Source organism: Mauremys reevesii, linkage group 18 (genome assembly GCF_016161935.1).
Source record: "Mauremys reevesii isolate NIE-2019 linkage group 18, ASM1616193v1, whole genome shotgun sequence".
Classification (NCBI taxonomy): Eukaryota; Metazoa; Chordata; order Testudines; family Geoemydidae; genus Mauremys; species Mauremys reevesii.
In genome coordinates this window covers 22,056,690-22,084,460 of record NC_052640.1, presented here as the reverse complement: position 1 = coordinate 22,084,460, position 27,771 = coordinate 22,056,690, and the positions used below count along the sequence as shown (strand labels likewise).

Below are 27,771 nucleotides of genomic sequence, written 5' to 3'. Positions count from 1 at the left end.
GGGGACCGCTAGTATAAGGTGTCGGCAAGTCGGGTACGAGCTGCCCTGAGGAACACTCTCTCAGGCACCCAGCAGTGACCGCCAAATGCAGCAGGGTTGAGGGGTTCAGCGCCTTCATGCCACTCAAAACGATCAGATCGCCGCAGAGAACCCTGGGAGTTTCTATGCAAATTAGACATTTACGTCACCAAGCTGGAGCCTGCCTGAGGCGGAGTCAACCGCTGTACTCCCGCTTCCGAGGAGGGAGAAGGCGGGAAACCAGTGAGGAAGGCACTGGGGAATGGGACGAGGAAAATGGCGGCGGCCGGGAAATGGGAGCCGCCGCTTCCTGGCTTGTCAGCCTGCTGGACAGTGGCGCGGGGGCAAGGGCGGCGCGCCTGTGCCAGCCTGAGGGAACAGCCTCACTTCCGTCCGACCGGGAGACAAGCCGCTGCGGAGCGTCCCCCGCATCCGTTTCCTGGGGCGGGGGACGAACCGCTGAGGGCCCCCCCGATCCATTACCCGGGGCGGCGGAGGAGCCGCTGAGAGCCCCCCCCATCCGTTACCCGGGGCGGGGGACGAGCCCCTGAGAGCCCCCCCATCCGTTACCCGGGGCGGGGGACGAGCCCCTGAGAGCCCCCCCCCATCCGTTACCCGGGGCGGGGGACGAGCCGCTGAGAGCCCCCCCATCCGTTACCCGGGGCGGGGGACGAGCCCCTGAGAGCCCCCCCCCATCCGTTACCCGGGGCGGGGGACGAGCCGCTGAGAGCCCCTTCCACCATCCGTTACCCGGGGCGGGGGAAGAGCCGGTGGGAGACCCCCCCCATTCGTTACCCGGGGCGGGGACGAGCCATCCGTTACCCGGGCGGGGGACGAGCCCCATCCGTTACCCCATCCGTTACCCCATCCGTTATCCCCATCCGTTACCCCCCATCCGTTACCCGGGGCGGGGGACGAGCCGCTGGGAGACCCCCCCCCATCCGTTACCCGGGGCGGGGGACGAGCCGCTGAGGGCCTCCTCCTCCCTTTCCCTCCCCTCCCCTGGGTCCCTCAACCCTTCTGCGCGGGGAGCATCACAAGTTGTAGCTCTGCTCTACTGTACACAACACTAATCCCCGCGGCGCGGCGGAAGACCCGAGTACTCAAAGTAATATCCTCCGCTCCGCCACGAGTAGAGGGTTAATACTCGGGTCACCCGGCCCGAAGACATTGATACCCGGAGTTCACTGCCCCCACCACGATGGATACCCTGGGAAGCCATACCGTACAGGGACTCCTATGAGACAGCTGTATCTGGAAGGGAGCTAAAAACTGAATTACCAAGAGATGTTTACTGGTTAAACAAACAAAACATTCCCTTCCCGCAGTACAGATCATAATTTACCCTAGAGGAAACAGCAAAAAAAACCACTGAACACTTTGCTAGTTAAAATAACATCACCTGCCATTAGTGACACTCAAAACCCAAATATACTTAAAAACCTGTTACAATAAACACCAAGAAAGCAAACTCTTATTTTATTACAACAATATCAGTCTCACATGAGACTGTCAAAAATTGCCAATGCCGACTGTATTTCAAGTCGTCACGGCGGGGTATTGGGAAAAGTTTTCAACTAGCAATAATCGCGCCTCGGATTAACCTCATTGGCTACGATACTGCCACTGCGCAAAGCTAAAGAAAACTTTCTGATTTTACAAACCACTAAAATCTGATCACTCCTTTCGGTTAAAGGGAGTTTTCACCAGCCCTCAATATGCCCCGGAAACTTTCCTCCAGCAGGTTAATGTAAACCTATCTCTATTATAATTAAGCAATAAGAAATTTACACAGACTTTGACTGTCACTAATTTTATTACCAAATTCAAGACAAGAAGAGATACTGAAGCATTCTGGGATATTTTATGCTAATTAGCCAATTATATTGACCCTATAAAATGCCGTGGCGAGGGAAAAAAATGTAAATTATTAAATTAACGTCATACTGGATCGTTCACAGCTTGATCTCTTTCACACAACTTTCATTAGAAAGAGCACCAGAAAAGGAAAAACAAGCACCTCAGGAACACGGACTAAACCAGTGGTTTTCAATTTTGAAGAAAATTGTTGATGCTCATGAGCCAAAGGAGCTGAGGATGAGGGGTTTGGGGTGTGGTACTGGCTCCGGTAAGGGCTGCAAGGTGGGGCTGGGAATGAGGGGTTCAGGGTGTGGGAGGGGGCTCTGGTCTGGGACAGGGGGCTGGGGTGCAGGAGGGGTTCAGGGCTCTTGCCTGGGGCACAGGGTTGGGGGCATGGCTGAACATGAGGGATTTGGGGCTCAGGAAGGGGTTCTGGGTTTGGGGGGCTTAGGGCTGGGGCAGGGTGTTGGGGTGCAGGAGGGGATCCGAGCGCTTGCGTGAACAGTTTGGGGTGCAGAAAGGGGTTCTGGGTTGGAGGAGCTCAGGGCTGGGGCATGGGGTTGGGGCACAGACTTACATCTGGCGGCTCCCAGTCAGCAGCACAGCCAGGGTGCAGAGGCAGGCTTCCTGCCTGTCCTGGCACCACAGAGCATGCTGTGCCCTGGAAGCAACCAGCAGCAGGTCCGGTTCGTAGGTGGAGGTGCGCAAGTGGCACAGTGTGGCCATCACCCACAAGTACTGCCCCCATCAGTTCCCTGCCAATGGGAGTGTAGCGCCAGTAATTGGGGCAGGGCCCCCCTGCCTAGAAGCCAAACCCACTGCTGGCCACTTCTGGGGCACAGCGCAGTGCTGAAACAGGTAGGCACCTGTGACTGGTTGGATCACAGAAACCCCCTTGGGGACTGCCACCTGATGTGGCAAGACTACTTCTGCCCCTGCTTTCCTGCCCTGGCAGCTTGGGACTTCAGTGGTTTGAGACAGACCCACTAGCCTGCTGCAAACCCAGACCCATGTCTGAACCATGTCCCCCAACAGCTGTAGGCTTAATTGAAAGCAGCTTGAGAAGTGTTCCTGTCTTTAACACTCAGATGCCCAAATCCCAATGGGGTCCAAACCCCAAATCAATTTTAGCCTGTATAAAGCTTATGCAGGGTGGACTCATGAATTGTTTGCCCTCTATAACACTTACTGGTGAGTTTTGACTGAAGTGCTAGGTAAATCTGCTCAGGTTACAAAGGCAGGTGTATATCTACTTTCCATTGACAAAGTGGAGAAGCAATTAAACTTGCATTGCTCAAGAAAGGTCTTGAGCAGTGCAGGATGGTATATTCCTGAGATACAAAGCTGGGAGCCGGGGGGGCGGGGATTAGTCTAGTTCCTTTCTCTGTATGATTCATGAGTGGCTCTGGGAGCATTCATGCAATCTAGATGGATATGGGGCTCCACATGCAGTCATACTCAGTGGTAAAGCACTGGGGGTTGCTGCTTGTCACCAATAAGGCATTGTGAGAGACAACCCAGAGTTAAGGGGACACAGCAGTCAGTCCCAGGTTGCATCCATCACACCTGGCCACTCCTGGCTATTCCCAGTGACATACCACCGTCTACTTGCTTCCAGTTAAAAGGAATAGCTCATAAGAATGGCCATACTGGGTCAGACAAATGGTCCTTCTAGCTTAGTATCCTGTCTTATGACAGGCTGGTGCTAAATGCTTCAGAAGGAATGAACAGAACAGGGCAATTTATTGTGATCCATCCCGTCCAGTCCCAGCTTCTGGCAGTCAAAGGTTTAATGACACCCACAGCATGGGGTGCATCCTTGACCATCTTGGCTAATAGCCACTGATGGACTTTTCCTCCAGGAAATTTACTAATTATTTTTGTAACTCAGTTATACTTTTGGTCTTCACAACTCAGGCAGCCGGGGCCTCTGCTTTAACCATGTGGCCTGATTCACCTCCCATTCCTCTGTCTCTCTGTCACTGGAAAGAAGGGAATATTATATGGCTGCCCTTTCACCTTCAGGGGCCAGTTATGCTCTTTCAAGTGAGTGAGCACAGGACTCACTTTAAGAATTCACAGAGTCTGCACTCCCCAGCTCTCGAGAAAATGCCCCTCCAAACCACACAGAGCACCAGAAAAGGAAGGCAGCAGAGCTCCTCAGACTAAACCACTACAGATTTGAGACAAGGGCCAGCATTTATTCCTCCCGCAACAAACCAGAAACACTACGGAGAACCCCAGTGAGAAATTTAGAGAGCCAAGAGAAAAGGAGACAAATCTAAGTAGAAACCTACACAAGAATCTTCACCTCATCAGTTTTTTTAATCAGGCAAGAAAGCCAGCCTCCAGAGAGACTACCAAAGATTGATAATGATGGCTGTATCTCAAGTTCAAGGTCATAGATTCTGAAGTAGGGATCCAGAGGGGAACACTGAGCACAGAACCCTTGACAGAGTCCACTGTTCCTCAAAGCTGTCTAGGGAGCCAGTGGATGCCACCCAGAGGAACTCTGCCCGGATGTGTGAAACAAGGGAGGAACGGAAATAGGCCCCACAGTCACAGATCACCCCCTCGTCCAGCATCGTCCTCCCTGTGTTGTAGATGGCCACTTTGGCCAGTGCTAGGAGGAGGTTGAGGAGGAGGTCTCGCGACTTTGTGGCAACATGGAAACAGTGTGCGAATATGAAAAGGTGTGGGGAAAAGTGCAGCCATAACCTCAACAGGAGGTTCCAGAGGAGCCAGAATAGGAGCTGCAACCTGGCACATTCTAGATAGGCATGTGCCAGCTTCTCCCTCATGCCACAAAAGGGGCAGTGGTTGGGGATGGGGGTGAATCATGTTAGATACAGGCCCGTGCTCCCAGCTCCATGAAGGAGCCACCAACTGATATCCCTGACGGAGCGTGGGACCAGGGTGAAATAGAGGCTGGCACACTGAGGTTCCTCAGCCTCTATAGGTGGTAGAAACTCCCATCACTTGGTATCGGAGCAGGACACGAGGGTGAGGAAGTGAAACGTGTGGAGCACAAGCACGTAAAGTTGTTCCCTTGGTGCAGTTTGGAAGCAAACTGCAGGGCGCGAAGCTGGCTTGGATTATGGAAGGGAGGGAACCAGGGAGGCTCCCAGGACAGGGGCTAGATGAAAAGATCCAGAAGGCTTGGGGTCAGGGGTGGTCGGGGAGCACCTCTCGCAGGACCTGCTCAAGGAAAACCGGAGAGGCGGACGGTAAGGCTGCTCCCACCTCATGGAGTGTGTGCAGAGAGGTCTAAAGAGTGGAGAGCCCCATGCGCCAACCGAGTGCTCGGGGACATTACTATGGAGTTGTAGCTCTCCTCCATTGCTATGAAACACTAATCTCCGCGGCAGAAGATCTGAGGACTCGGAGTAATAGCCTCCACTCCGCAGTGAGTATCTATTAATACTCAGGGTAACCCAGCCTGGAGACATTCATACCCAGAGTTCACTGCCCCTGCCACAATGCCCTGTGGGTACTGCACTGGGAAGCTATTCCATAACCCCACTCACTACAGGGCTCCTTATGAGAAGGGCCAAAAACTGAATTATCAAGAAACATTAAATAAACAACATTCCCTACACACAGTTATTCAGCAGTACTTACTAGTAACAGGCAATGATTTCCCCCAATAAGAAGGGTAGGGGAAAAAAAAAGAGAAAAAAACACCTGTCAATTAAAACAACAAGCAGTAGCATCAGCCACAGCTAGATCCACTCAAAACTCACATACACTTCAAAAGCTATGAAGATGTTCATCAATAATAAACACCCACAATTAAAATCTGATTTTACAACCACCATATCAGCCTCATAGGAGACTGCCAAAAATTGCTAGTGTTAACTATATTTCAAATCAACACAGCAGGGCATTGGGAAAAGTTTTCAACTAGCAATAATCACACCTCAGATTAACTTCATTGGCTATGATACTGCCACTGCGCAAAGTTAAAGAAAGTACACCAATCTTTCATGCCACTAAAATCTGATCACTCTTCAGATTAAAGGGAGTTTTCACTAGCACTCAAAATGCCCTGAAAACTTTCCTCCATCAGGTCAATGTAAATGTACCTCTGTTATAATTAAGCAATAAGATATTTACACAGATTTTGACTTTACATAATTTTATTACCAATTTAAAGACAAGAGATACTGAAACATTCTGGGGTATTTTATGCTAATTAGCTAATTGTATTGACCCTATAAAATACGAAGGCAAGGAAAAAAGTTGAGACTAGTGGAAAAAGACCCCAATGTAAATTATTGTATTAACATCATACTGGATCATTTACAATTTGACCTATTTCATACAACTTTCATTATTTCATTAGAAAGAGCACCAGAAAAGGAAAACAAGTTCCTCAGGAACACAGACTAAACAACCACAGCTTTAAGACAAGACCAATGTTTATTCCTGCTCCAATATATCAGAAATACTCCCACAGAAACCCAGTAAGAAATTCAGAAAGCCCAGAGGAAAGGAAATAAAGAAAGAACGAACGAACCTAGACTCCCAGAAAATCATCTTCACCTTATCTGTTTTTCACTCAGGCAAAAAGTCAGCTGTCACAGAGACTACCAAAAATTGCCAACAACAGCTATATTTCAAGCTATCAAGGCAGGGGTTTCGGAAAAGTTATGCCTCAATTGAACCTCACAGACTATAACACTGTGTGACATTCCCCCGGTGTTGTCTGAACCAGTGATCTGCTAGGCCACGCCAATCCTTGACTCTGTGAGCCAACCCTACCCTGCTCTGCTGTTAGAACCCCCACTCCTGGGCTGTTCACTCACAGCCTCTGGCATGTAAGCTGCTCTCAGCTACTTGCAAGCAAATTATACTAGCCAATCTCCGGTCCCAGAAACAACACTAGGAACCTCCGTCTTGCAGTGTCCAGTTATGCCCACTGGAAGCTGCAAACTTATATAAGTTTGTCAATTTAACAAAGAAATTGATATGTACCAAGCTTGTTCTCCTAAGCAGAGTCTCTGACACACTGCAAACCAAATGCACTGCTTCAGGTAGAATAAACAAACAGATTTATTAACTCTAAAGGTAGATTTAAGTGATTATAAGTCAAAGCATAACAAGTCAGATTTGGTCAAATTAAATAAAAGCAAAATGCATTCTAAGATGATGTTAACACTTTCAGTGTCCTTACAAACTTAGATGCTTCTCACCACAGGCTGGTTCTTCAGCCAGGCTCTCCCCTTTGACCAGTGGTTCAGTCACTTGGTGACAGTGGTATCTCTAGATGTAGGTGGGAGAAAGAGCATGGCAAAATGTCTCTCCCTTTTATTGTGTCCTTTCTTCCCTCCTGGCTTTGCCCTCTCACCTTCAGAGTCAGGTGAGCATCACCTCATTGCAGTCCCAAACTGCCTAAAGGAAGGGGATGATTCCCTCAACGCCTTAACCGCTTATTTTATTGCTGCCTAAACCAGTGTCCATTGTTCCTGTGAGTCTGGGTGGGCTTGTCCCATCAATGCCCTGACGAGGTGTGAACTGCTTCTCTGTTCTTGGAGAGTTTTTGCATGGGCTTGCTTTAAGCCATGAGGATACATTTTCAGCCTCATAACTATGTACATGAAATTATAACCTATACACTTACTATAACATTACTATAAGAATTACTATAACATCACTGTCACAACCATGCTTAGTGCATCATGAGCCTTCCAAAGACACCCAACATGACAAACTTTGCATTGGATATCATAAAATTATTTTATAAAGATGAACATGGGGGTGTAGGGTGTCCCCTCCCAGGGTACAGAGCATCACATACTGCCACTGTTTCTTCTCCCACACAGCACTTTTGCTCAACCCTGGTTTGACACTCTAAACCTCCGGGAGGAATGCCCTGTAAACCCCATATTCATCTTTAATGTATAATTGTGGTATTTCATATAAAGCATGCCACATAAGGTATCATGGGAAAGGCTACGATCTGCTGAACGCCATTTTTGTATCTAAATATATATATCATTAGTACATATGAAGTTATGAGGTTGTATTGTATGGATATCACTAAAATATGTTGTGAGTTGGGGAATTGCCCAGATATTAGATCCCCAGAGACCAGGACAAGGGAGGTAACCAACGCCCGGGTGGGTGTTGAACAACCATTGTCCGGCAAGGGAGTTACAATGCAAGGACTCACTTGCACAAGGCCAGTCCTGGGGAACTGCTTAACCTTGCCTGGTGCCTCAGCAAGGCCCACCAGACATATCTGGACTTGTGTTCTCCAAGCACATGCTACGAGGATATAAAATAGGGAACAGAGGCCACATGGGTTGTCCTGTCTCTTCTCCCATCTACGCTAAAGGCAATGAGAACACCGGAGCTGAAGAGACTGGTCCCCAGGCTAACAGGGCAAGCCTGCATATGAAAGACTGTACACAACCTGCAATATTCAGTGGAATGAGAAAAAACTGCTTAGTCCAGATATTGCCTAGTCTAAGAATTTAGACTGTGTGCTTATCTTCACTGCCCCCACCACAAAGCACTGGGAAGCCATACCTTAAGCCCTCTCAGTACAGGGCTCTTTAGAAGCCTGGCATACCAGCAAAAGGGGCCAAAAGCTGAATTATCAAGAGACATTTACTGATTAAATAGAACATTCCCTACATACAGTTATTAAGCAGCACTCATTAACAGGCAATGATTTACTCCAATAGGAATGGTAGGAAAAAAATAAGAGAAGAAAGCCTGTTAGTTAAAACAATGTACAGTAGTATCATTAGCACCTAAACCAACTCAACTCATACACTTCAAAAGTTCTGAATATACTCATCAATAACAAACACCATAAATTAAAATCTGATTTTACAACCACCTTTCAGTCTCTCAGGAGACTATCAAAAATTGCTAGTGTTAACTATATTTCAAATCAACACAGCAGAGTATTGGGAAAAGTTTTCAACTAGCAATAACCACACCTCAGATTAACTTCATTGGTTATGATACTGCCACTGCGCAAAGCTAAAGAAAACCTTCCAATTTTACAAGCCACTAAAATCTGATCATTCTTTCAGATTAAAGGGAGTTTTCACTAGCCCTCAAAATGCCCTGAAAACTTTCCTCCATCAGGTCAATGTAAACCCACCTCTTTTATAATTAAGCAATAAGATATTTACATAGACTTTGACTTTCCCTAATTTTATTACCAATTTAAACACAAGAAGAGATACTGAAGCATTCTGGACTATTTTATGCTAATTAGCTAATTGTATTGCCCCTATAAAATGCCGAGGAAAAAAGCTTAGACTACTGTATTAGAAAAAGACCCCAATGTCAATTATTAAGTTAATGTAATTCTGTATTATTTGCAGTTTGATCTATCTGATACAATTTTTCACTCTTTCATTTGAAAATATTTCTCATTCAGGTTACAGCCAATTTGTTATTGGGAGAAATTTTAATTTAGACTCCAAGGAAGTCTGGGAGAATACTACTCTTAAATGAAAAATACTTTAAAGTTGCTTCATTAACTGCTTAAAACACACACATATATCTCGGTTCAGATTCTCAACCGATTAACCAAAAAAAAAATTGTAAACTTTATTAGCAATAGCAAAACACCTGGCTCAACTGGAAGTGATAATTTAGTAAATTTTCCCCATATTTATATTCTTGGTTACTCTTTCCACCTAGCAAACATCAATAACCAGCAAGGGTGCTGGAGCAATTTTTATAGTAGGGGTTCTGAAGGACATTGAACAAAACTGTAAACCCTGTATATAATGGAAACCACCTCAACCACTTCTATTTTCAGCACCTATGACAACCAGAGTTAAATTCTCCTTGCCAGGAAAAATTAAAATAATGGGAAGCCACGGCCTCCCTTTAAAAAAACAAAAACAAATGATTTCCACTCCCTCTCTCACAAAATATATCATTAACTCCCATCTCCTCCACTCCCACTTCTCAAACCAGGAAACTTAGGCCTGGTCTACACTAGGGGGGGCAGGGCAAGCTAAATCAGTCTAAGTTACGCAACTTCAGCTATGAAAATAGCATAGCTGAAGTCGACGAACTTAGAACTACTTATCACAGTGTCTTCACTGCGGCAGGTCGACTGCTACTGCTTCCCCATCGACTCTGCCTACACTTCTCACTCCAGTGGAGTACTGGAGTCCACAGGAGAGCACTTGGCAGTCAATTTACTGCATCTTCACTAGACAAGATAAATCGACCCCGCTGGATCGATCACTCCAGAGGTAAGTGTAGACATGCCCATCGAGTTAACTCCCACTCCTGCCTTCATACAAATAGTGAGATGAGAACAAAGAAAATTGCGCGGAATATCTCCTCATTCCAATCCCCCCCATCACAGCCTATTTACGGAAACCACCAATTAGAACAGAAAAAAAGCTTAGTTACCCAGACTAACACCTTCACATATTAATAAACATTCTAACGCAAATCTTCAGACACTTTCTTACAATTCCGTCTTCAGAGTCATGCACTTTAAAAGAAAATACATTGCTTCAGTTCTAAAACTACCACTAAACTGCACCCACTGTCTAAAAAAGACCTTCCAAAATTACTAGTACACACTATATTTCAAATCAATACAGGAAGGGTTTCCAAATAACAATAATCACACCTTCCCCTAACCTCTCAGGCTATAGCACCACTACACAAAAATAACCTTTTAAAGTCTTTAAAGTCTTTCAACTTTACCATGCTCAGAAAGTGGCTAGAGTGAGTTTCTAATATAGCCAGAGTAGGAAGGAAAATCTTGTTTATATTCAGGTAGAATGATGTACTGAAACCTTTATAGAGACTTTTCAATTTTCTAAACTCTATTACCTTTATAACAAAAGATCCTGGGATCTCATGCTAATTGGCTCAAGAAACTGCAAAAGGCCATAAGAAACACTCTCTAGACCTATTGTATCCAACCTCTGTAAATGTGGGAACATTAAATTTGCTGCAATGCAGCTGTTTGATCTTTCTCATACACTTTATTTTTTCATTGCTAATCTTCTATTGGGGAATAGCCCCCATTTAGATGCAAACAATATGATTTGTTATTGTACCAACTTCAACATTTAAAAGTTGTGGAAGCAGAAGAAAACAGTAATTGCTGGCTACACATTTGTTCACATTTGTTTCATATGCACGCACCATCTGCAACAAGTAGATCACACAACACAGACATGTAACACAGCGAGTGAGTCCTCTAGGATCTGTGTAAAACTGCATGGGTAGAAGCTGCATTAATGACAGCATCAATATTACTTGTTACTGTTATGTAACATATAAATGGACTTTCATTTTTAAAGTTTAGTGACCACTGGGCCAAATTCTATTTTCGAGCCACCCCTTTCAAAAGATTAAATTTTAATAGAATTGGATTGATTAATTAATCTTGATAATGCTAATTGGAAACAATAAATAATTTTATTTATTATCTGAAACATTTATAACTCTTAATTTGGAAGTGATTTACAGGTTAATTTCCCAGGCATTATACACAGATTTAATGCTCTGGATGAAAAATAGGGGATTGATAAAGGGACCCTCTTTATTAAAGGTATTTAGGTGCCCAAAGATACATTTAGGGCTAGATCCACAAAGGAACTTAGGCTTCTGACTTCTACTTTAAGCACCTAAGTAAAAAGATCCTCTGACCCCATGCTCAGCTGCTGCCAAATCCTATAAGCATCTGAAGTCCCAACGTGCCTGTTTCCATTGATAAACCACCCTAAATTATCTACTAATGTGTGTTCACAGAGCCACCTAAATCCAGACACCATGAGTAGCACCAAGCCTAAACCCTAAACCTAAAGGGGTGCATCCCTGACCATCTGAGCTAATAGCCATTAATGGACCTCTCCTCCAGGAATTTAGCTAATTCTTTTTTGAACTCAGTTAACTTTTGGTCTTCACAACTACAGTTGCCAGGGCTTCTGGTTTAGCCGTGTGGACTGATTCTCCTCCCATTCCTCTGTCTTGTTCGCACTGGAAAGAAGGGAAGAAACATTTATGAAGGTGATGTTTAAAAAAAGAAAAAGTGAACAGTACAGAGTTTAAGCATAGAAGTTTCTGGTTATCAGGGAATAACGTACAGATTATCAAGGGGTGTGAAGTTTTGTTTAAGATAAAATAGCATAAGGAATACATAATCTGAAATATCCCCAATTGGGGGAAAAGGTTAACAGGTCAAAGTACAGACATTGAGATATGAGGGTATGTTGTTCATATGATAGCTATGTTTAGGTGTGGAGTATAATGAGTGGATACGATGATGAGGATGGATTGACCCTCATTTGGTGAGATTTAACGTTCCGTGAGTTTATGGTTCCAGTTCATATGGTCCAATGGACAAAGTCTCTTGGTACCTTTCTAGTAGTCGATGCACAATGCTGCTCTGGCTCACGCCTCCTGATTCTGTCGGTGGCCAGTGATGTGTTTGGTGTAGATGTCCCTGGACCATCGGATGGTGTCTGAGACCATGAGGCGCCTCATGAGCCGAGTGTAGCATCGACCAATCCCGCAGGTCCGCAGCACACACTCCTTGCAGGGGTTGATGTCAGGTTGCAGCTCGCTGTCGGTACTGGGGATGGTGCAGTTCATGGCGACCTTCCCCAGGCGTGGTGCGATTGCTTTCACCAGGCAGTTCTGGATGGTGTTGTGGTGCATCTGCCAGGCTCTGGAGTGGGGTTTGCAGCTGCACAGGACGTGGGGCAGGGTCTCGTTTGAGTAGCCGCACTTCCTGCAACCCTTGTCTCGGTTTTTGTGGCAGACGGCTCTGCTGAGCTGGATGCAGTTGAGCTGGGCATGGTCAGCGAAACAGATGAAGCTGCCCCTGGCGAGGAAGTGGTTGCTGATGCCCACTTGCTGGTCAACTCGCAGGCTTTACCCTGGTCCGGTTTACACTTCAGGGTTTCCACGTACAGTAAGTGGATGGCGGTCTTCAGGTTCCTCTCCAGCATGGCCCTGGTGCTCGGGGTAATGATTGTGTTGTGGGACCTGATCTGCGGCACCAGGACTCCCAGCTCCTGGCACTCCTTGCACCACACCCAGCAGCAGCTGACGTGCTTCCCCAGGGTGTTGCGTGGCGTTGCGAGTGCGGGACCACAGTGAAGCAATGTCACACCCGTCCCATCTGAATTCGCCGCTCAGGAAGGTGGCAATGTCTTGATTGGAGAGTGCTCTGACGATCTGCTTCTTTATCACATCATGCAGGGTGTTCGCTGCGATGTTCCTTACCATGGCGTCAGGACATGTCAGCAGGCGGAAGGCGTGGGTGAGCACCACGATGTCGCACAGGTCTCCCATGCAGGGGTTGTTGGCACTGCCATGCCTGGGGGTGATGTAGACCAGCTTGTTGCTGGCTCTCTGGGGAAGGAACAGCCAATTCTTCACCAGCTGCCGAACTATCTTGTCTGCCTTGTTGAGGGGCACCTTATATGGTGCCCTTTCACCTTCAGGGTCCAGTCATGCTTTTTGAAGCAAGTGAGCACAGGACTCACTTTAAGAATTCAGGGAGTCTGTGCTTCCCAGCTCTGGAGACCAAGCCTCCCCAAAACATCAGAAAAGGAAAATAGCAGAGCTCCTCAGGCACACAGATTAAACCACCAGAGTTTTAAGACAAGATCAGTATTTATTCCTGCTCCAATATATCATAAATACACCATAGAAGCCTGGTGACAAATTCAAGAATCGCAGAGAAAAGAAAAGAAAACTAAGAAAGAACATAGCCTCTCAGAGAAACTTCCTCATCTTACTTGTTTTTCACTCAGGTAAAAAGTCAGCCTCCACAGAGATTGCCAAAAATTGCCATCAGCAACTATATTTCAAACTATCAAGGCATGGCATTAGGAAAAGTTTTCAATTAGCAATAATCACACCTCAGTGAACTAACTGCCTGCCTAGCTCACTCTGGATGAAGCTGCCAGCAGCTATTCGACCATGAGCCTCTCTTGCTGCAGGACTTAATCCTGCGGGGAAAAAAAACCACAAGTCTGCCTCATGTCAGCCTTTTTCCCCAATCTGGTCGCAGGGCATCATGGGCCTTATTATGCTAATTAGCCAGTTACCCTCTTTGCAGCCCTATCCTCCTGTCCTCTTCCTTTCTACAAGAAGTTCCATATGTGTGGCAGCCTCTCCCAGGACTCAGGCATCCTCAGGAGGAGATCTTACCCATTTTTCCTCCCCCTGCCCATATCATCAGCATCACAGCAACTGTCCTGTTCTCTTACAGGACCAATGCCAAGAAACATCCCATTAGATTCTTCCAGACTGGAGAAGACAAAGGCAGCCCAAAGCTTCTTGTGGCCTCAGTAACGCCGGTGACCACTTGTGGAGAGGCTGAGAAGATAGGCTATGGTACAAAAAGGGGAGCAGAACTTCCATGTACCTCAGGCCTCCAGGAGCAGCTTGCCTATCATGGGAAGAACCCCACAGCACTTTTGCTTAACCCTGGTTTGACACTCTACACCTCAGGGGAGCGCCCTGTAAACCCCATATTCCTCATTTATATAGAATTGTGGTATTTCATATAAAGCATGGCATGTAAGGTATCGTGGGAAAGGCTATGCTCTGCTGAACGCCATTGTTCTAGCTAAATAGATATATGTAATTAGCGCAGTGGTTCTCAGACTGTGGGTTGGGATCCCAAAGTAGGTCGCAAACCCATTTTAATGGGATCACCAAGGTTGGTGTTAAGTATGCTGGGGCCAAAGCCAAAGTTCAAGCCTCACTGCCTGGGGCCAAAGCCTAAGGGCTTCATCCCTGGGTGGCGGGGTGCAGGTGACAGGCCCCCAGTTGGGGCTGAAGCCTTTGGGGTTCAGCTTTGCTCCCCTGCCCAGGGTAGCAGGGCTCAGGCTTTGACTTTGGTTGGTCCCCCCTCCTGGGGTCGTGTAGTAATTTTTGATGTCAGAAGGGGGTTGTGGTGCAATGAAGGTTGAGAACCCCTGCATTAGTGCATCTGAAGTTATGAGATTGTGTTGTATGGCTGTCCCTAAAATATGTTGTGAGTTGGGGAATTGCCCAGATATTAGATCCCCAGAGACAAGGACAAGGGAGGTAACCAATGCCCAGGCGGGTGTTGACCAACCATGAACAGCAACATTTTCCAGCAAGGGAGCTACAATGCAAGGACTCACATGCACAAGGCCACCCCAGGAGAATTGCTCAACATTGCTGGTGACTCAGCAATGCCCACCAGACATGCCTGGACTTGTGTTCTCCAAGCACATGGACTGAGGATATAAAATAGGGGACAGAGACCACTTGGTTTGTCCTGTCTCTTCTTCCACCTACACTGAAGGCAATGCGAACGCTGGAGCTGAGGAGATTGGCCTCCAGGCTAACAGGGAGAGCCTGCATATGAAGGACTGTATCCAACCTGCAATATCCAGTGGGATGAGAAAAACTGCTTAGTCTAGATATTGCCTAGTCTAATAAGGTTGAGAATTTAGACTGTGTGTTTATCTTTTATTTTCCTTTGGTAACTACTCCAATTTTTGCCTATCACTTATAATCACTTAACATCTATCTTTTGTAATCAATTAATGTATTTTAATGTTTATGCTTACTGGTGAGTTTGACTGAAGTGCTAGGTAAATCTGCTCAGGTTACAAAGGCTGGTGTATATCTACTTTCCATTGACAAAGTGGAGAAGCAATTAATAAACTTGCATTGCTCAAGACAGGGTCCTGAGAAGAGCAGGATGGTATATTCCTGAGATACAAGGCTGGGAGCCAGGGGGATTTGGCTGGTGCCTTTCTCTGAGTATGCAAAGTGGGGTCTGAAGGGTGAAGAGCCCCATGCACCGAGTGCTCAGGGACATTAATACATAGTTGTAGCTTTGCTCCATTGCTATGAAACACTAATCTCTGCAGCAGAAGATCTGAGGACTCGGAGTAATATCCTCCACTCTAGGTGAGTATCTATTAATACTCAGGGTCACTCAGACCGAAGACATTCATACCCAGAGTTCACTGCCCCTGCCACAATGCCCTGTGGGTACTGCACTGGGAAGCTATTCCATAACCCCACTCACTACAGGGCTCCTTATGAGAGGGGCCAAAAACCGAACTATCAAGAAACATTTACTGATTAAATAAACAACATTCCCTACACACAGTTATTCAGCAGTACTTACTAGTAACAGGCAATGATTTCCCCCAATAAGAAGGGTAGGGGAAAAAAAAAAGAGAAAAAACACCTGTCAATTAAAACAACAAGCAGTAGCATCAGCCACAGCTAGATCCACACAAAACTCACATACACTTCAAAAGCTATGAAGATGTTCATCAATAAAAACACCCACAATTAAAATCTGATTTTTTAAAACAATCATATCAGTCTCACAGAAGACTATCAAAAATTGCTAGTGCCAACTATATTTCAAATCAACACAGCAGGGTATTGGGAAAAGTTTTCAATTAGCAATAATCACACCTCAGATTAACTTCATTGGTTATGATACTGCCACTGCGCAAAGCTAGAGAAAGTACACCACTCTTTCATGCCACTAAAATCTGATCACTCTTCCGGTTAAAGGGAGTTTTCACTAGACCTCAAAATGCCCTGAAAACTTTCCTTCATCAGGTCAATGTAAACCCACCTCTGTTATAATTAAGGAATAAGATATTTACACGGACTTTGACTTTCCCTAATGTTAGTAACAATTTAAAGACAAGAAGAGATACTGAAGCATTCTGGGATATTTTATGCTAATTAGCTAATTGTATTGACCCTGTATAATGCCGAGGGAAAAAAGATTAGACTACTGTATTAGAAAAGGACCCGAATGTAAATTATCAAATTAACATCATACTGGATCATTTACAATTTGATCTATCTCATACAACTTTCATTCTTTCATTAGAAAGAGCACCAAAAAAGGAAAACAATCGCCTCAGGAACACAGAATAAACCACCACAGATCTAAGACAAGACCAATGTTTATTCCCACCTCAACAAACCAGAAACACCACAAAGAACCCCAGTAAGAAATGTAGAGAACTCAGACAAAAGGAGATAAAACAAAGAAGGAACCTTCCCAAGAACTTTCATCTCATCTTTTTTTTTTCACTTAGGTAAGAAGTCAGCTTCTACAAAGGCTGCCAAAAATTACCCATTACAGCTGTAATTCAAGCTCTCAAGATGGGATGTTGGGAAAAGTTTTCAAATAGCAATAACCATGCCTCAGCTGAACCTCAGAGGCTACAAACGACCACTGCACAAAGCTGAAACTATAGACCATGTGACCCTTGCTGGCTACCTGCTTTAGAGCATGGGGTGAACCACTTGCTTAGCTCACACTGGATGGCACAGCTATTCCACTGGGAGCCTCTCTTGCTGCAGGAGCTGACCCCCTGAAAAAAACCCATAAGGCTGCCCCATGTCAGTCTTTTTCCCCAGTCTAGTCACAGGACATCATGGGCCTGATTATACTAATTAGCCTGCCTGTCACCCTCTTGGCAACCCCAGCTTCCTGTCCCCTTCCTGTCTCCCAAAAAATCCACATGGGCAGCAGCCTCTCCCAGAGCTCAGGCATGTTCACGGGGAAGCTCATCCATTTCTCCTCCACTGCCAATACCATCAGCATCACAGCAACCAATGCCAAGAAACACCCCCTTAGACCTTCCAGACAGCTTGGAGGATGGGAAGGCAGCCCAAAGCTCCTTGCAGCTCAGTAAGGCCACTGAATACCTGGGGAGAGACTGAGAAGAAGGGCACAGCAGGCCAGAGGGGAGCACAACTCCCATGCAACTGAGGCATCCAGGAATTAAAATATAATGCCAGTATAGATCTGCTAAATTAAGTGTAATAAGCTAAGTACTGCTAAACTCTGTCTCTAGTACTCATGTGAATTTCTCCCCCTAGACTGTGAGAGAAAGGACTATATGATTGGTTTCTCTGGTGTTTTGAAATCTTGCTTTTTTCCTTTGCTCAGTTTTTCAACACGTGTGCTCTTTGAATTGTGGGATTTGTAGTTTTCCTTTTAGTTTTTTTGTGAACTACATTTCCCAGAGTTCTCTGTTTCAGCAGCCTTTTTGTCTTCTCTGAAGGTCAGGCACTACGATAACATGAGAGGTGAAATTGCAAATGCTTATAGAATTTTTTGCTGGTTTAACAAGGGCTTTATTTTTTCTGTTTTATTTTTCTCGTTAATATGCATGTTTTATAGAAACGGAGGTATGGCTAAGCTGGGTGTTGTAGAGATCTTTGGAGTCAGGGGTTATCTTCAGATGCTGCCTCTTTCCTGCTGTAATGCTGATCTGATCTGTCTCCGTAGTAGTTTATAGACCGTGTGTGAAATGTTAGTATTTTTTGCAACTGTAGCAGGGGAAACGAAGAACTGTAAATGTGGGACTTGTCAGGAGAGTGAAATGGAAAATGATTTTTAATTATTTTGTGGACTAGAAAGCATTGACGTTAAGAGTCATATTTTTAAAGTAAAAAGTCCTGTTTTTCAAGTGTATTTCTTTTCTTCATTAAATATTTCCTTCTTTACATTTAGCCTCCCTCACCCTCCAGTATTGCTTGTCACAAAATGTTTCTCTTTCATCTTTCACCACATTTCTCCAATACTGTACATCCCTTCCCCTTGGTTTTTGCTACTTACTGTCATCTCCCACCTATACCACTGCAGACTCTCTACCTCTCATCTTGCGCCCTTCCAGTCTGACCAATATGCTGATGCATAAACAAGTGTCCATTCCCACTGCTCTCATCATGTCAGTCCCTTATTAAAGATTGTGTCACCGGCTTCTCTTCAGCTCTATTGATTTTAGGCACCTAAAATCTTTGAGAATCTGGGCCTAAGTGACTTAGGTCTGGTCTTCACTACAGACCTATATTGGTATAACTACACTATTCGGGGTGTGAAAAATCCACTTATACCAACCTAACCCCTAGTGTAGACAGTATTATGTTGGCAGGAGAGCGTCTACCGCTTCTCAGGGAGATGGATTAACTATGCTGAAGGAAGCGCTTTCTCCCGTCAGCTTAGAGAATCATCATTAAAGCACTGCAGCTGTGCCGACGCAGCGTTTTAAGTGTAGACATGCCCTTAAACAGTTACGTCCATTTTCAAAAATGGCTTCTCTAGTTAGGACCAGATTTTTAAAGGGATGTTTGTATTGCTCAGCTGAGCAATGACTAACCCCCTAGGTGGCCCAAGAGCATGGAGATAGTTAAGCACCTGAGAAAGGGATTTTCAGACGCTGACCAGGAAGTAAAATTTTCAGAACTGAGCAGGAACCACCTAAGCTATCCAGGAGTAAAATGCCAGGGGGTGGGGCAGGCAGAGGAGAGGGGCTTAAGCATCTAACGGTCTGACTCGGGCCGATCAGCTGATGGGCCAGAGAAAGGTGCCTCTGTCCACTTAGGATCCCCAGCCACGAACCTTCTCCTGGAGTTAGGCATCTAAACCAGGTCATCTGCTTAGGAAGCCTGTGCCCTAGCACCTAACCCCCTGCTTTCCACCCCATTCATACTTCATCCCTCTCTTACCTCGCCTCACCCTACATTTCCCTGGGTCTCTCGCTCTCTTTTGTGCAGGTGCTGTACTGGCCACCCCTCCACCTATTGGTGGCCACCATCCGGCCCTCCTGCTGCAGGGTCTGACAGGACTCAGGCATGCTCAGAGTACACCTACAGGATCAGGCCCTGTTGGCAAGATAGACATTCCTCCAATTAATTAAAAAATCCCAGTTCTGGGGCAGAGCTTCTGGGGCTTCAAGCTTGTGCTAGGGCTCAGAGCAGCTCTTTAGCTGCAAAATGGTAGCAGCCCTTAGGCTCCTTTGGAAACGTTGACTGGTGGGAATTTATGCACCTAGATGGGTTAGGTGGCACCAGGGCTGAATCTTTGAAAATGTCCTCTGAGGTATTCAGGCATCTAACTCCCATTGAAATCCGTAAATACCTTTGGGGCTCTGGGCCCGTGTGCCTATCTGCTTGTTTAACCGCCTAAATCTCTTTAAAAAATTCAGCTGTAGGTCCCAGATTTGTAAACACATTTATGGGAGGGATTTACAGGTCAGCCTGAGGCCTGGTCTGTGCCTAAAACTTCGGCCGACCTAGGTGTGTTGTGAAAATTTTTGCGCCCTGAGCCCCGTAGTTAGGTTCACCTAACACCCAGTGCGGACATGGCTAGGTAGACTGAGCTACTTCCTCTCAGAGAGATGGATTACCTACATCATCAGTAAAACCCCTTCCGTCGATGTAAGAAGTGTCTACGCTACATCATCACAGCAGCAGGGCCACAGCTGTGCCACAGTAGTGGCTATAGCGTAGCCATTAAATGCCTAATTGCCAATTCAGGCACCTACATCCAATATTTAGGTGCCACTAGCACTCACAAAATCCCTGCTCAGCTGCTGCTTAAGCCTGTGGGTGCCTAATCTCTCTAGGTGCCTACGTTTCTGATGCACCTACATTTTGGTGGCTGGGCCTGGGGTCAGCTGCCTCAGTCCTGACCCTGTCCAGCAGCTTAGCGCCTAATTCACACCTAGGCCCCTTCAGGATTCACAAATTAGTTATTTCTTCACCTATATTGCTTGCGGGGCCCAGTTGGGTAGATGTGAACTCAATGGGAGTTAGGCGCCCAAAACCTCTGAGGGGCTGGGCCTGAGGCCTTGCAATGCTGAGTGGGGCAAGGCCTAATACCTTGAAAAATCCAGGCCAAACTTTTCAGATGTAGGTGCCTAAAATTAGGTACCTAAATCCATACTTAGGTACCTAAGAAAGTGGTCAAACTTTCAATGATGCTGGGCAGCTGCAACATCCATTGCCTGTAACTGGCACGCAGCACCTACCTTTGCAAATCAGGCTCTTCATTTTAGGATCCCATGCTGGCCTAAGCTGATATATTTGGTGTTTAGTGTGAATTACAAATTCTCTCCCTGTTGTCTATCCTCTTGTCTCCAGATAGTTCATCCCTTCCATTGTTTTATTTTTTTAAATGATGTTTGTACACAGGGAAATTACAGAGTGGACAAAAATCTCCTGAAAATAGGGTGATCAAATGTCTCTCCTTGTGTCATTTCTCCTCTACGCTCTTTGACTCTTTCCCAACCCTATCGCCAAAGCAATCAATGCCTCTCCTGTCCCCAGATCAATTCTCCTTCCCCCAGCCAATTTACATTGCTGGCTCTCCAAAATCCATTCTCCCCTCAGTCATTTAATGCTGTCCCCTACTGTTTGTGGGCCACTCTGCGGCCCCTTTGTCGGCCTCCATCGCCCAGCTGCTCCTCCTACACTGGGCCCCTCTGTTCCTGGTTCCCTCCAGACCCCTGTAAGGGAGCAGCAGCTCAGAGACACACTGAACCTCGCCGCTGTTAGAGAAGCAGCAGAGAGAGGCCCCATTCCTGCCTCCCCACTTGCTCATACTGAGGGGGATGGTGCCCAACATGGCGACTGGCTTGGTAGGCAGCTTAGGTTGCAAACTCCCCCACCAATTCAAGGCCTGTTTTGCCAGGCTCTGTAACAGCCAGAGGCTCCATACGCTCCTACCCAAAAGGGTGAGATGCTGAAGGAATCTTTTCCAGTAGGGCCTCTATCGACAACAAGGCAAGTCATCTCTACCTTCCCCTCATCAGAGGCCAGTGGTGAGGAGGGGCATCATCTGTGGGGAGGGGTTCTGAAGATAGGGGTTGCTGCTGTGGTGAGGGCTTTGCTCCGTGTGATGCTGCTTCTGTGTGCGCTGCTCCCCATCCAATTTGGAGAAAACTCTGCACTGAGAGCAGCAGAGCAAAGGTCCCACCTGAGGAGAAACTGGGCTCCCAAACCAGGCAAGGCCAGTGGAGATGGGCTTGACATCCCTGGGTTTCTCTTACCCTGTCTCTCCACTGCCAGTCTTGATTCCCAACACATGTGCCTGAAAGGGACGCTGTCCAACTGCAACCCAGTGTAAAGCCATGCGTTAGATAGATTCTGACTTTCCCCTGCCTTGGTGTCCCTTTAAAAAAGTCATAAAATGTGAGGAACTGGCCCCATCTCTTCCAAGTTTGCCCACTTGCAGGGGGGAGCTGCCTGTCAACCCAGGAGGAAGGGTGAGACCTGTGAGTAGGGAACAGGACTGGGAGTCAGGAGTTCTGGTGTCTCCCAGCTCTACCACTGACTCAGTGCATGACCATGGGAAAGTTACTTCTCCTCTCTATGCCTCAGTTTCTCTAGCTGGAAAAGGAGGCTAATAATGCTTTCCTCGCAGGTGCTGTTTAATTAATTAACGTGTCCAAAGTGATTTGGGATTGTTGACTAGAAAGCAGAGGAGAAGGACAAAGTATCATTATCAACATCGTGAATTCCTCACAATAGCCAAAGAAAAAGTAACCTTGTACTTAAGGAAGAGCTCTGTGTTCTAAGGTTTAACTGCCATATATTCACCTTGGATCCTAGATGAGCATATACTGTGCTTTGAAGGTGCCGGAAGGTTGCAGAGCCCTCGGGCTCCACCATTACAGATCTCACTCCGTGGCCAAGGCCTCTCCAAACCTGGCTTTTGTGCCAGCCAGCCCTCCTCCAGATGCTGTGGAAGTGGAGGCACTGCAGCGCTTTGTTTCTCATTCCCAGAGGCTGTTGGTAATGACCGGCGCTGGAATTTCCACCGAATCCGGGATCCCAGACTACCGCTCAGAAGGGGTGGGGCTTTATGCCAGGACGGACAAGCGACCCATCCAGCATGCTGAGTTTGTTCGCAGTGCCAGTGCCCGCCAGAGGTACTGGGCAAGGAACTTTGTGGGCTGGCCCCAGTTCTCCTCTCACCAGCCTAACGCAGCGCACCTGGCCTTAAGAAACTGGGAGAAGCTAGGAAAGCTGCACTGGCTGGTGACCCAGAACGTGGATGCCCTGCATACCAAGGCCGGGAGTCAGCGGGTGATGGAATTGCATGGCTGCACACACAGGTACTAGGGTTAGGGAAAAGATGGTTAATGCACAAGTACCATCTTATGGGTGGGAGGGTAGCTTACGAATGGGTGTGGTGTTATGGGGGGCCACAAGGAATTATGTAAAGAATTAGAGATGTCATGTTACTATACAGGTGAGACAACATAAAAGGTGCTGCTTGGCTGCGGGGGAGATGAGCACAGAGTTGCTATGCTATGGTGGGAGGGTGGCTAATCCACAGATGCTGTTCAAGGGGCAGAACATCTTATGCCCAGATGCTCCCACATTTCACACACCTTTTGTGCATCACTGTTTGACTCGTTTCCCCTTTAGTCTGTTACAATTAGGAGCTTCTCCTTCTTTGTCATATCTAGAGTCCTCTCAGTGAGGGTAAGAAGGGGAACAGGAACCATGAGTGTGCAGGGAAAGTTAAACGGGGCTGAAATCAGCGTGTTGTGCTGGAAGCACAACACGCTGGACCTGTTTGGAGACAACAAGTGCAGCAAGGCTAGTACATGCCACAGACATTGCATACTGTATGTACACAGCACCACTGCTGTGCAGCCACTTCTTGGGAGGGAGAGCAGCACTCTGCACCACAGAAATGGAGGGGGAATTTTAGCCAAGGCCACTTACCAAAAGATCCCAAGGTACTTTAATGTCTAGACAGAGCAGATGGGACCACAAAGTTCGAAAGCCCTGTAGGAAAGATCTGCACACACAGTAAGCAGCATGGCAGCTAGTTTATCTGCCTTGGAAGGATGCTGGGCTGAGTTGACGCTGTTGGAAGTTGAACCTGTGGTGATATTTCAGAGCAGTGCTAAAACCATGAATCCCCCCTGCCCACTAGAGAGGATGGAGGTGGGACGTAGGTAGAGGACTTAGGCCTTGCCTGCACTGCCACTTTACAGCACTGAAACTTTCTCACTCTGGGGTGTGAAGAGACACCCCCACCCAAGAGAGGCAAGTTTCAGTGCTGGTAGCTACTCCCCTCGTGGGGGTGCTCTTTTTAGAGCACTGGGAGAGCTCTCTTCCAGTGCTGGTGCTACAGGTACACAGCCATGTTGCCATTGAAGACATACCCTTAGATCTCTTCTTGAGTGGTTCTGACTTTCTAGAGCAGTGGTTTTCAACCTTTTTCATTTGTGGACCCTTAAACATTTTGAATGGAGGTGCAGACCCCTTTGGAAATCTTAGATATAGTGTGTGGACCCCCATGGGTTGAAAAGCACTGCTTTAGATCACATTTCTTTAGAACCCACCTGCTCCCATAGGGCAGTTTCCTTCAGGGTCATAGTTAAACACAGTTGTGAGGGCCATATTGTGCCTTCCAGACTTCATGCAGGAATGACTGGGTAACATTCTCAGGTCTGTATTATGCAGGAGGTCAGATGATGATTAGATTAGATGGCCTTAAAATCTTTGGCTCAGTGAATCGCTGCAGCCCAGAGGAGATGGGGCTCTTTGAAAGACCATGAATTGTGTTTCAGGGTTCTCTGCCTTGGCTGCGGAGAGCAAACTCCCCGCTCTGAGCTTCAGAAGCGCTTTGAAGCGCTGAATCCCACCTGGACAGCTGAAGCACATGGCGTAGCCCCTGATGGGGATGTCTTCCTCACGGAGGAGCAGGTGCATAACTTCCGCGTCCCGGCCTGCAGCAGATGTGGTGGGATCCTGAAGCCAGATGTAACGTTCTTCGGGGACACAGTTAGCCGGGAGAAAGTGGACTTTGTGCACAAGCGCCTGGCTGAATCAGATTCCATGTTGGTGGCAGGATCCTCTTTGCAGGTAACTGCTCATCTCTCCTGTCTGTATTCCTATTTTTCAGGGCTACTGTCTCTGCAATTGTCCCTGGTCCCATAATCTGGGACCACCATCCCTCTTATCTCAATCTAGTCTCCAGAGTTTCCTAGTATTTTGTTCTACTGTCTTTATAATCTGGCTTCACAGCCATCCCTTGGGGAACCTATAATGTGCTTTTCACTTCAGTGCCAGTCTGACTTAGCCATTTCCCTGATACTGCTCTGATGTGCCTCTGCTATCCCAGCTATACTTTCTTAATCTCCACAGTTGCCCAGGTAGCCCTGTTATCTGCCTGACTTTAGATACAGATTAGCCCTGCAAAGATCACGGTCTCAACTTTTCTTGCCCAAACTTTTTGTCTTTAGCACCCTATTAAGCCCAATGTGAAATATCAGGAAGTTATGGGACCCCTAAGTGCTGCAAAATCCCTCTTCACCCCCACTTCAAGTTTTCCTTTGAATTTTCTAACATATTCCTCTCAGGCCCAGCGTTATGGGAATGGCAACCTGAAATCACTTTGTCTCCAGTGTGGAAAGGCTTATACATTACCCAGGCTGGAGACCTGCAGGAAGCAGACTGACATAGAGCGTTCTCTGCCTGGAGAGAGAGTTGCAAGTGAATTCCTCATTAGACTGCTGAAAAAAGTTGAAGCAGACGAGGGAGCAGAGAGCCTTCACCTGCTTTCTGGAACAGCCCTGCTGGGCAGCTCCCCTTCTTTGCTTTGCCATCTTTTTTTCTCCCTGAGCTACTTCTTGCCTTTGCTGTTATGTAGCCTGACTCTGAGTCCACCACTTAACCTGGGAAAGAGTCTGGGACAGAATTTGCATGTAAAATGCACACACACGTCTCAAGGGCTGCTGTGAGTGGGTAAGGCCAAGGCTGTTGAGTTCCAATCCTCACCTCTTCAGGATACTTGGGGCCAAACTGCTGCTTGAGCCTGAAGTGAAGTCATAATCCTGTCCCTGGAAGCAATCAAGGTCTCACGTTTATCCCCGGACTTCACCAACAAGACCAAATGGGCAGAGGAGAGAGGCCACGAGGGTGGAAGCATATAAGCAAGGCCCTACCATAACTAGCTAAGGGTGGCAAAGAAAGTCACAAACACCCATTGAAGGGGGAATATTTTCCACAATATTGAAAATCTTTCCCCTGTTAGGAGTTAAGTAGCAGCTGCTCCCATCCTGTGCAGGTTTGAAGAAAGGATCTAGTGCTTGAATGAAGAGTAGTTTATGTAGCATTCTTCTGTGTAGTCTGTATCTGCAAATACACCAGAGGGAACAAACATGTCCCACCATTGGGCAATGGCCTATGCGGACTGGTACTTTCTATAGCTCTCCCTCTGCCCAGGCTCCTCATCACTTTGTTCCTTTGTATCTCTGCAGGTGTACTCTGGTTACAGGTTTGCACTTGCTGCCCATGAGAAGAAACTGCCAATTGTGATCATTAATATTGGACCCACAAGGTCAGATCACTTTGCATCCATGAAACTGAATTCCCGGTGTGGGGAGTTGCTGCCTTTGATTGTCCCACGGTGACCCAGCTTCTAGTGTTAGTGAGCTAGGGACCTGCACCCACTCAAGGTAAGTACCCTCTTCGTGGTGAGTAAACTCCCCAGCCTCACCTGTGACAAGCTGATGTGGGATTGTCAGTCACACCCACTGAGCAGCAGGAGGTCCTTGTACACCCATCAAATGCTGAGCACTTCTGGCAGGGTAGGGACTGAGATCAGCCAACCAAAAAGCCATCCCAGTAACAGGTGCCAACACTTGGTCGTGTAGTTTCAGCTCTGACCGATGCAGTCCTGATCGGGAAGGCTGTCTGCCCACAAATTAATTAATTTAAATAAAGGTGCTCAGCACCTTTAATTCCCATTGACTTCTTTGGGTTTGAGAATGGCTCCAAGGATGATAATCCTCCCAGAGAACGGGGTGAGAGGAATTTTCAGACTTGATTCTTGAGTTTTCTGGTTTCTTTGGGTTCCAATCAGATGGTTACTTTAACAAGGCAGTTAGCAGAAAGCCTCCAGGGAGTAGCTACAGGGTCACAAAGTGGCTGATCAGCACATTGTTGAAACTTGGTGTCAGGACATTAAAAAAAAGTGACTCACCAAGGCCCATTGTGCATTGTGATTTTTAGTGCAAAGTTTACAGGATGTGGTAATACAAAAACACTGCCTTGTAGGATTACACACAGCTAATTGGGCACTGATTTTTAAAGTATCAAGTTCCATCTGGGTCCTATGGTAATACAAATAATAATCAGCATAAAGCAATTTCTTTTCCTCATATTGTCAGGTGCTTATTGACCCATCACAATCTCTTAAGAGGGGTTATTTCAACCCAGGAGGCAAACAGCGGTGAGATCTAAAGGTGCATCTTTTGATGAGACCAGCAGAGGGCAGCAAACCATCATCCGTTCCAATCAGATCAGCTTCCTGCACTGAACCATGGTCTCCATTTACTTGGAAGCAGGAGGGTGGGAAGCGTCTGGTATGAGATTCTCTCAGCCCTACCTGTCCCTACAGTCTACCGTGCCTGCTTTGCCTTCACTGCAAGGTGCTGGGACAGGGTGATCAGACTTCTGTATCTCCAAACCAAGACACTTTTCTTACAATTGGCACCAGGAGGAGGGTTGGGGAAGGGGAGCTTGGAGGAGGGATTAGACAAATTGGAATGGGGGGGCAGGGAGAGCACAGAGTTGAAGAGGGTTTTAACAGCTGGGGGATCTAATGTCACAAACAGGTGAGAGGAGACGGTATAAGACAGGCCCCGTGAAGCTGGAACTCTGCTCTTCCAGAGCTGGGAGGAACCTGTACTAGAAAAAAGTTTTCAGCAGAGAAGTTGAACAAGGGCACCTGCTAAATGCAGCTGCTTTCCAGAGAGAGACTTCTTTGAGGGGTGGGTTATCAGCTGAACAAGTCCTCTTCTTCTAGCAGGGAGAAGGCTGAACATTACTGGGCCAGAGGGAGGTACTGTACAATTTTGCAGCTACGCCTGGATTCTATTTGAACCTTTTTTAAAAAAAATAAATAATTACTGGGATATTGCTGGAGTTTCACTGAATCAGTCTGACCAGAGCTGCTTCTAACTAAACTATTACCTTCTCGGGAATGCACAGTTGGGAGTAGATTTTCAGTGTGTAATTAAATTAAAAAATTGCTTACAAGATTTATGCTGCTGCTTTGGAATTTTTTTCCCTCCTATGAATTGGTCAAGTTCATGT

General features: G+C 46.6%; 1 protein-coding gene and 5 non-coding genes across 10 annotated transcripts; 1 reads left to right on the top strand and 5 right to left on the bottom strand.

The window, feature by feature from the left end:
- Positions 1-191: 191 nt before the first annotated feature.
- SIRT4 (sirtuin 4) lies at positions 192-27,673 on the top strand. Of its 5 annotated transcripts, none has more exons than XM_039504451.1 (6): positions 192-261; positions 16,742-16,952; positions 22,435-22,766; positions 24,240-24,534; positions 25,932-26,129; positions 26,844-27,672. In XM_039504451.1, exons 3-5 carry the CDS (start codon positions 22,447-22,449, stop codon positions 26,082-26,084), a joined length of 768 nt encoding a protein of 255 aa, XP_039360385.1. In that variant the 5' UTR covers positions 192-261; positions 16,742-16,952; positions 22,435-22,446; the 3' UTR covers positions 26,085-26,129; positions 26,844-27,672. The 5 variants fall into 5 exon arrangements, with proteins under 5 accessions (XP_039360385.1, XP_039360387.1, XP_039360386.1 ...); XM_039504453.1 differs by lacking the exon at positions 192-261 and adding an exon at positions 2,125-2,146; XM_039504452.1 differs by lacking the exon at positions 192-261 and adding an exon at positions 10,081-10,112.
- LOC120386522 lies at positions 1,516-1,656 on the bottom strand. Its single transcript, XR_005589759.1, has one exon. It is a non-coding gene; the product is annotated as a U4 spliceosomal RNA (small nuclear RNA).
- On the bottom strand, positions 5,702-5,842 carry LOC120386523. Its single transcript, XR_005589760.1, has one exon. It is a non-coding gene; the product is annotated as a U4 spliceosomal RNA (small nuclear RNA).
- Positions 8,736-8,876, bottom strand: LOC120386524. Its single transcript, XR_005589761.1, has one exon. It is a non-coding gene; the product is annotated as a U4 spliceosomal RNA (small nuclear RNA).
- LOC120386525 lies at positions 16,216-16,356 on the bottom strand. The gene has a single exon (XR_005589762.1). It is a non-coding gene; the product is annotated as a U4 spliceosomal RNA (small nuclear RNA).
- Positions 16,965-17,104, bottom strand: LOC120386526. The gene has a single exon (XR_005589763.1). It is a non-coding gene; the product is annotated as a U4 spliceosomal RNA (small nuclear RNA).
- Positions 27,674-27,771: the final 98 nt, after the last annotated feature.

What these genes read in the sequence shown, in the direction of transcription:
- SIRT4 (XM_039504449.1), top strand. Translation starts at nt 22,261, where the DNA reads ATGAGCATATACTGTGCTTTGAAGGTGCCGGAAGGTTGCAGAGCCCTC. An exon ending in TTGCATGGCTGCACACACAG is followed by an intron (nt 22,767 to 24,239) that starts GTACTAGGGTTA and finishes ATTGTGTTTCAG; the next exon opens with GGTTCTCTGCCTTGGCTGCG. An exon ending in TGGCAGGATCCTCTTTGCAG is followed by an intron (nt 24,535 to 25,931) that starts GTAACTGCTCAT and finishes GTATCTCTGCAG; the next exon opens with GTGTACTCTGGTTACAGGTT.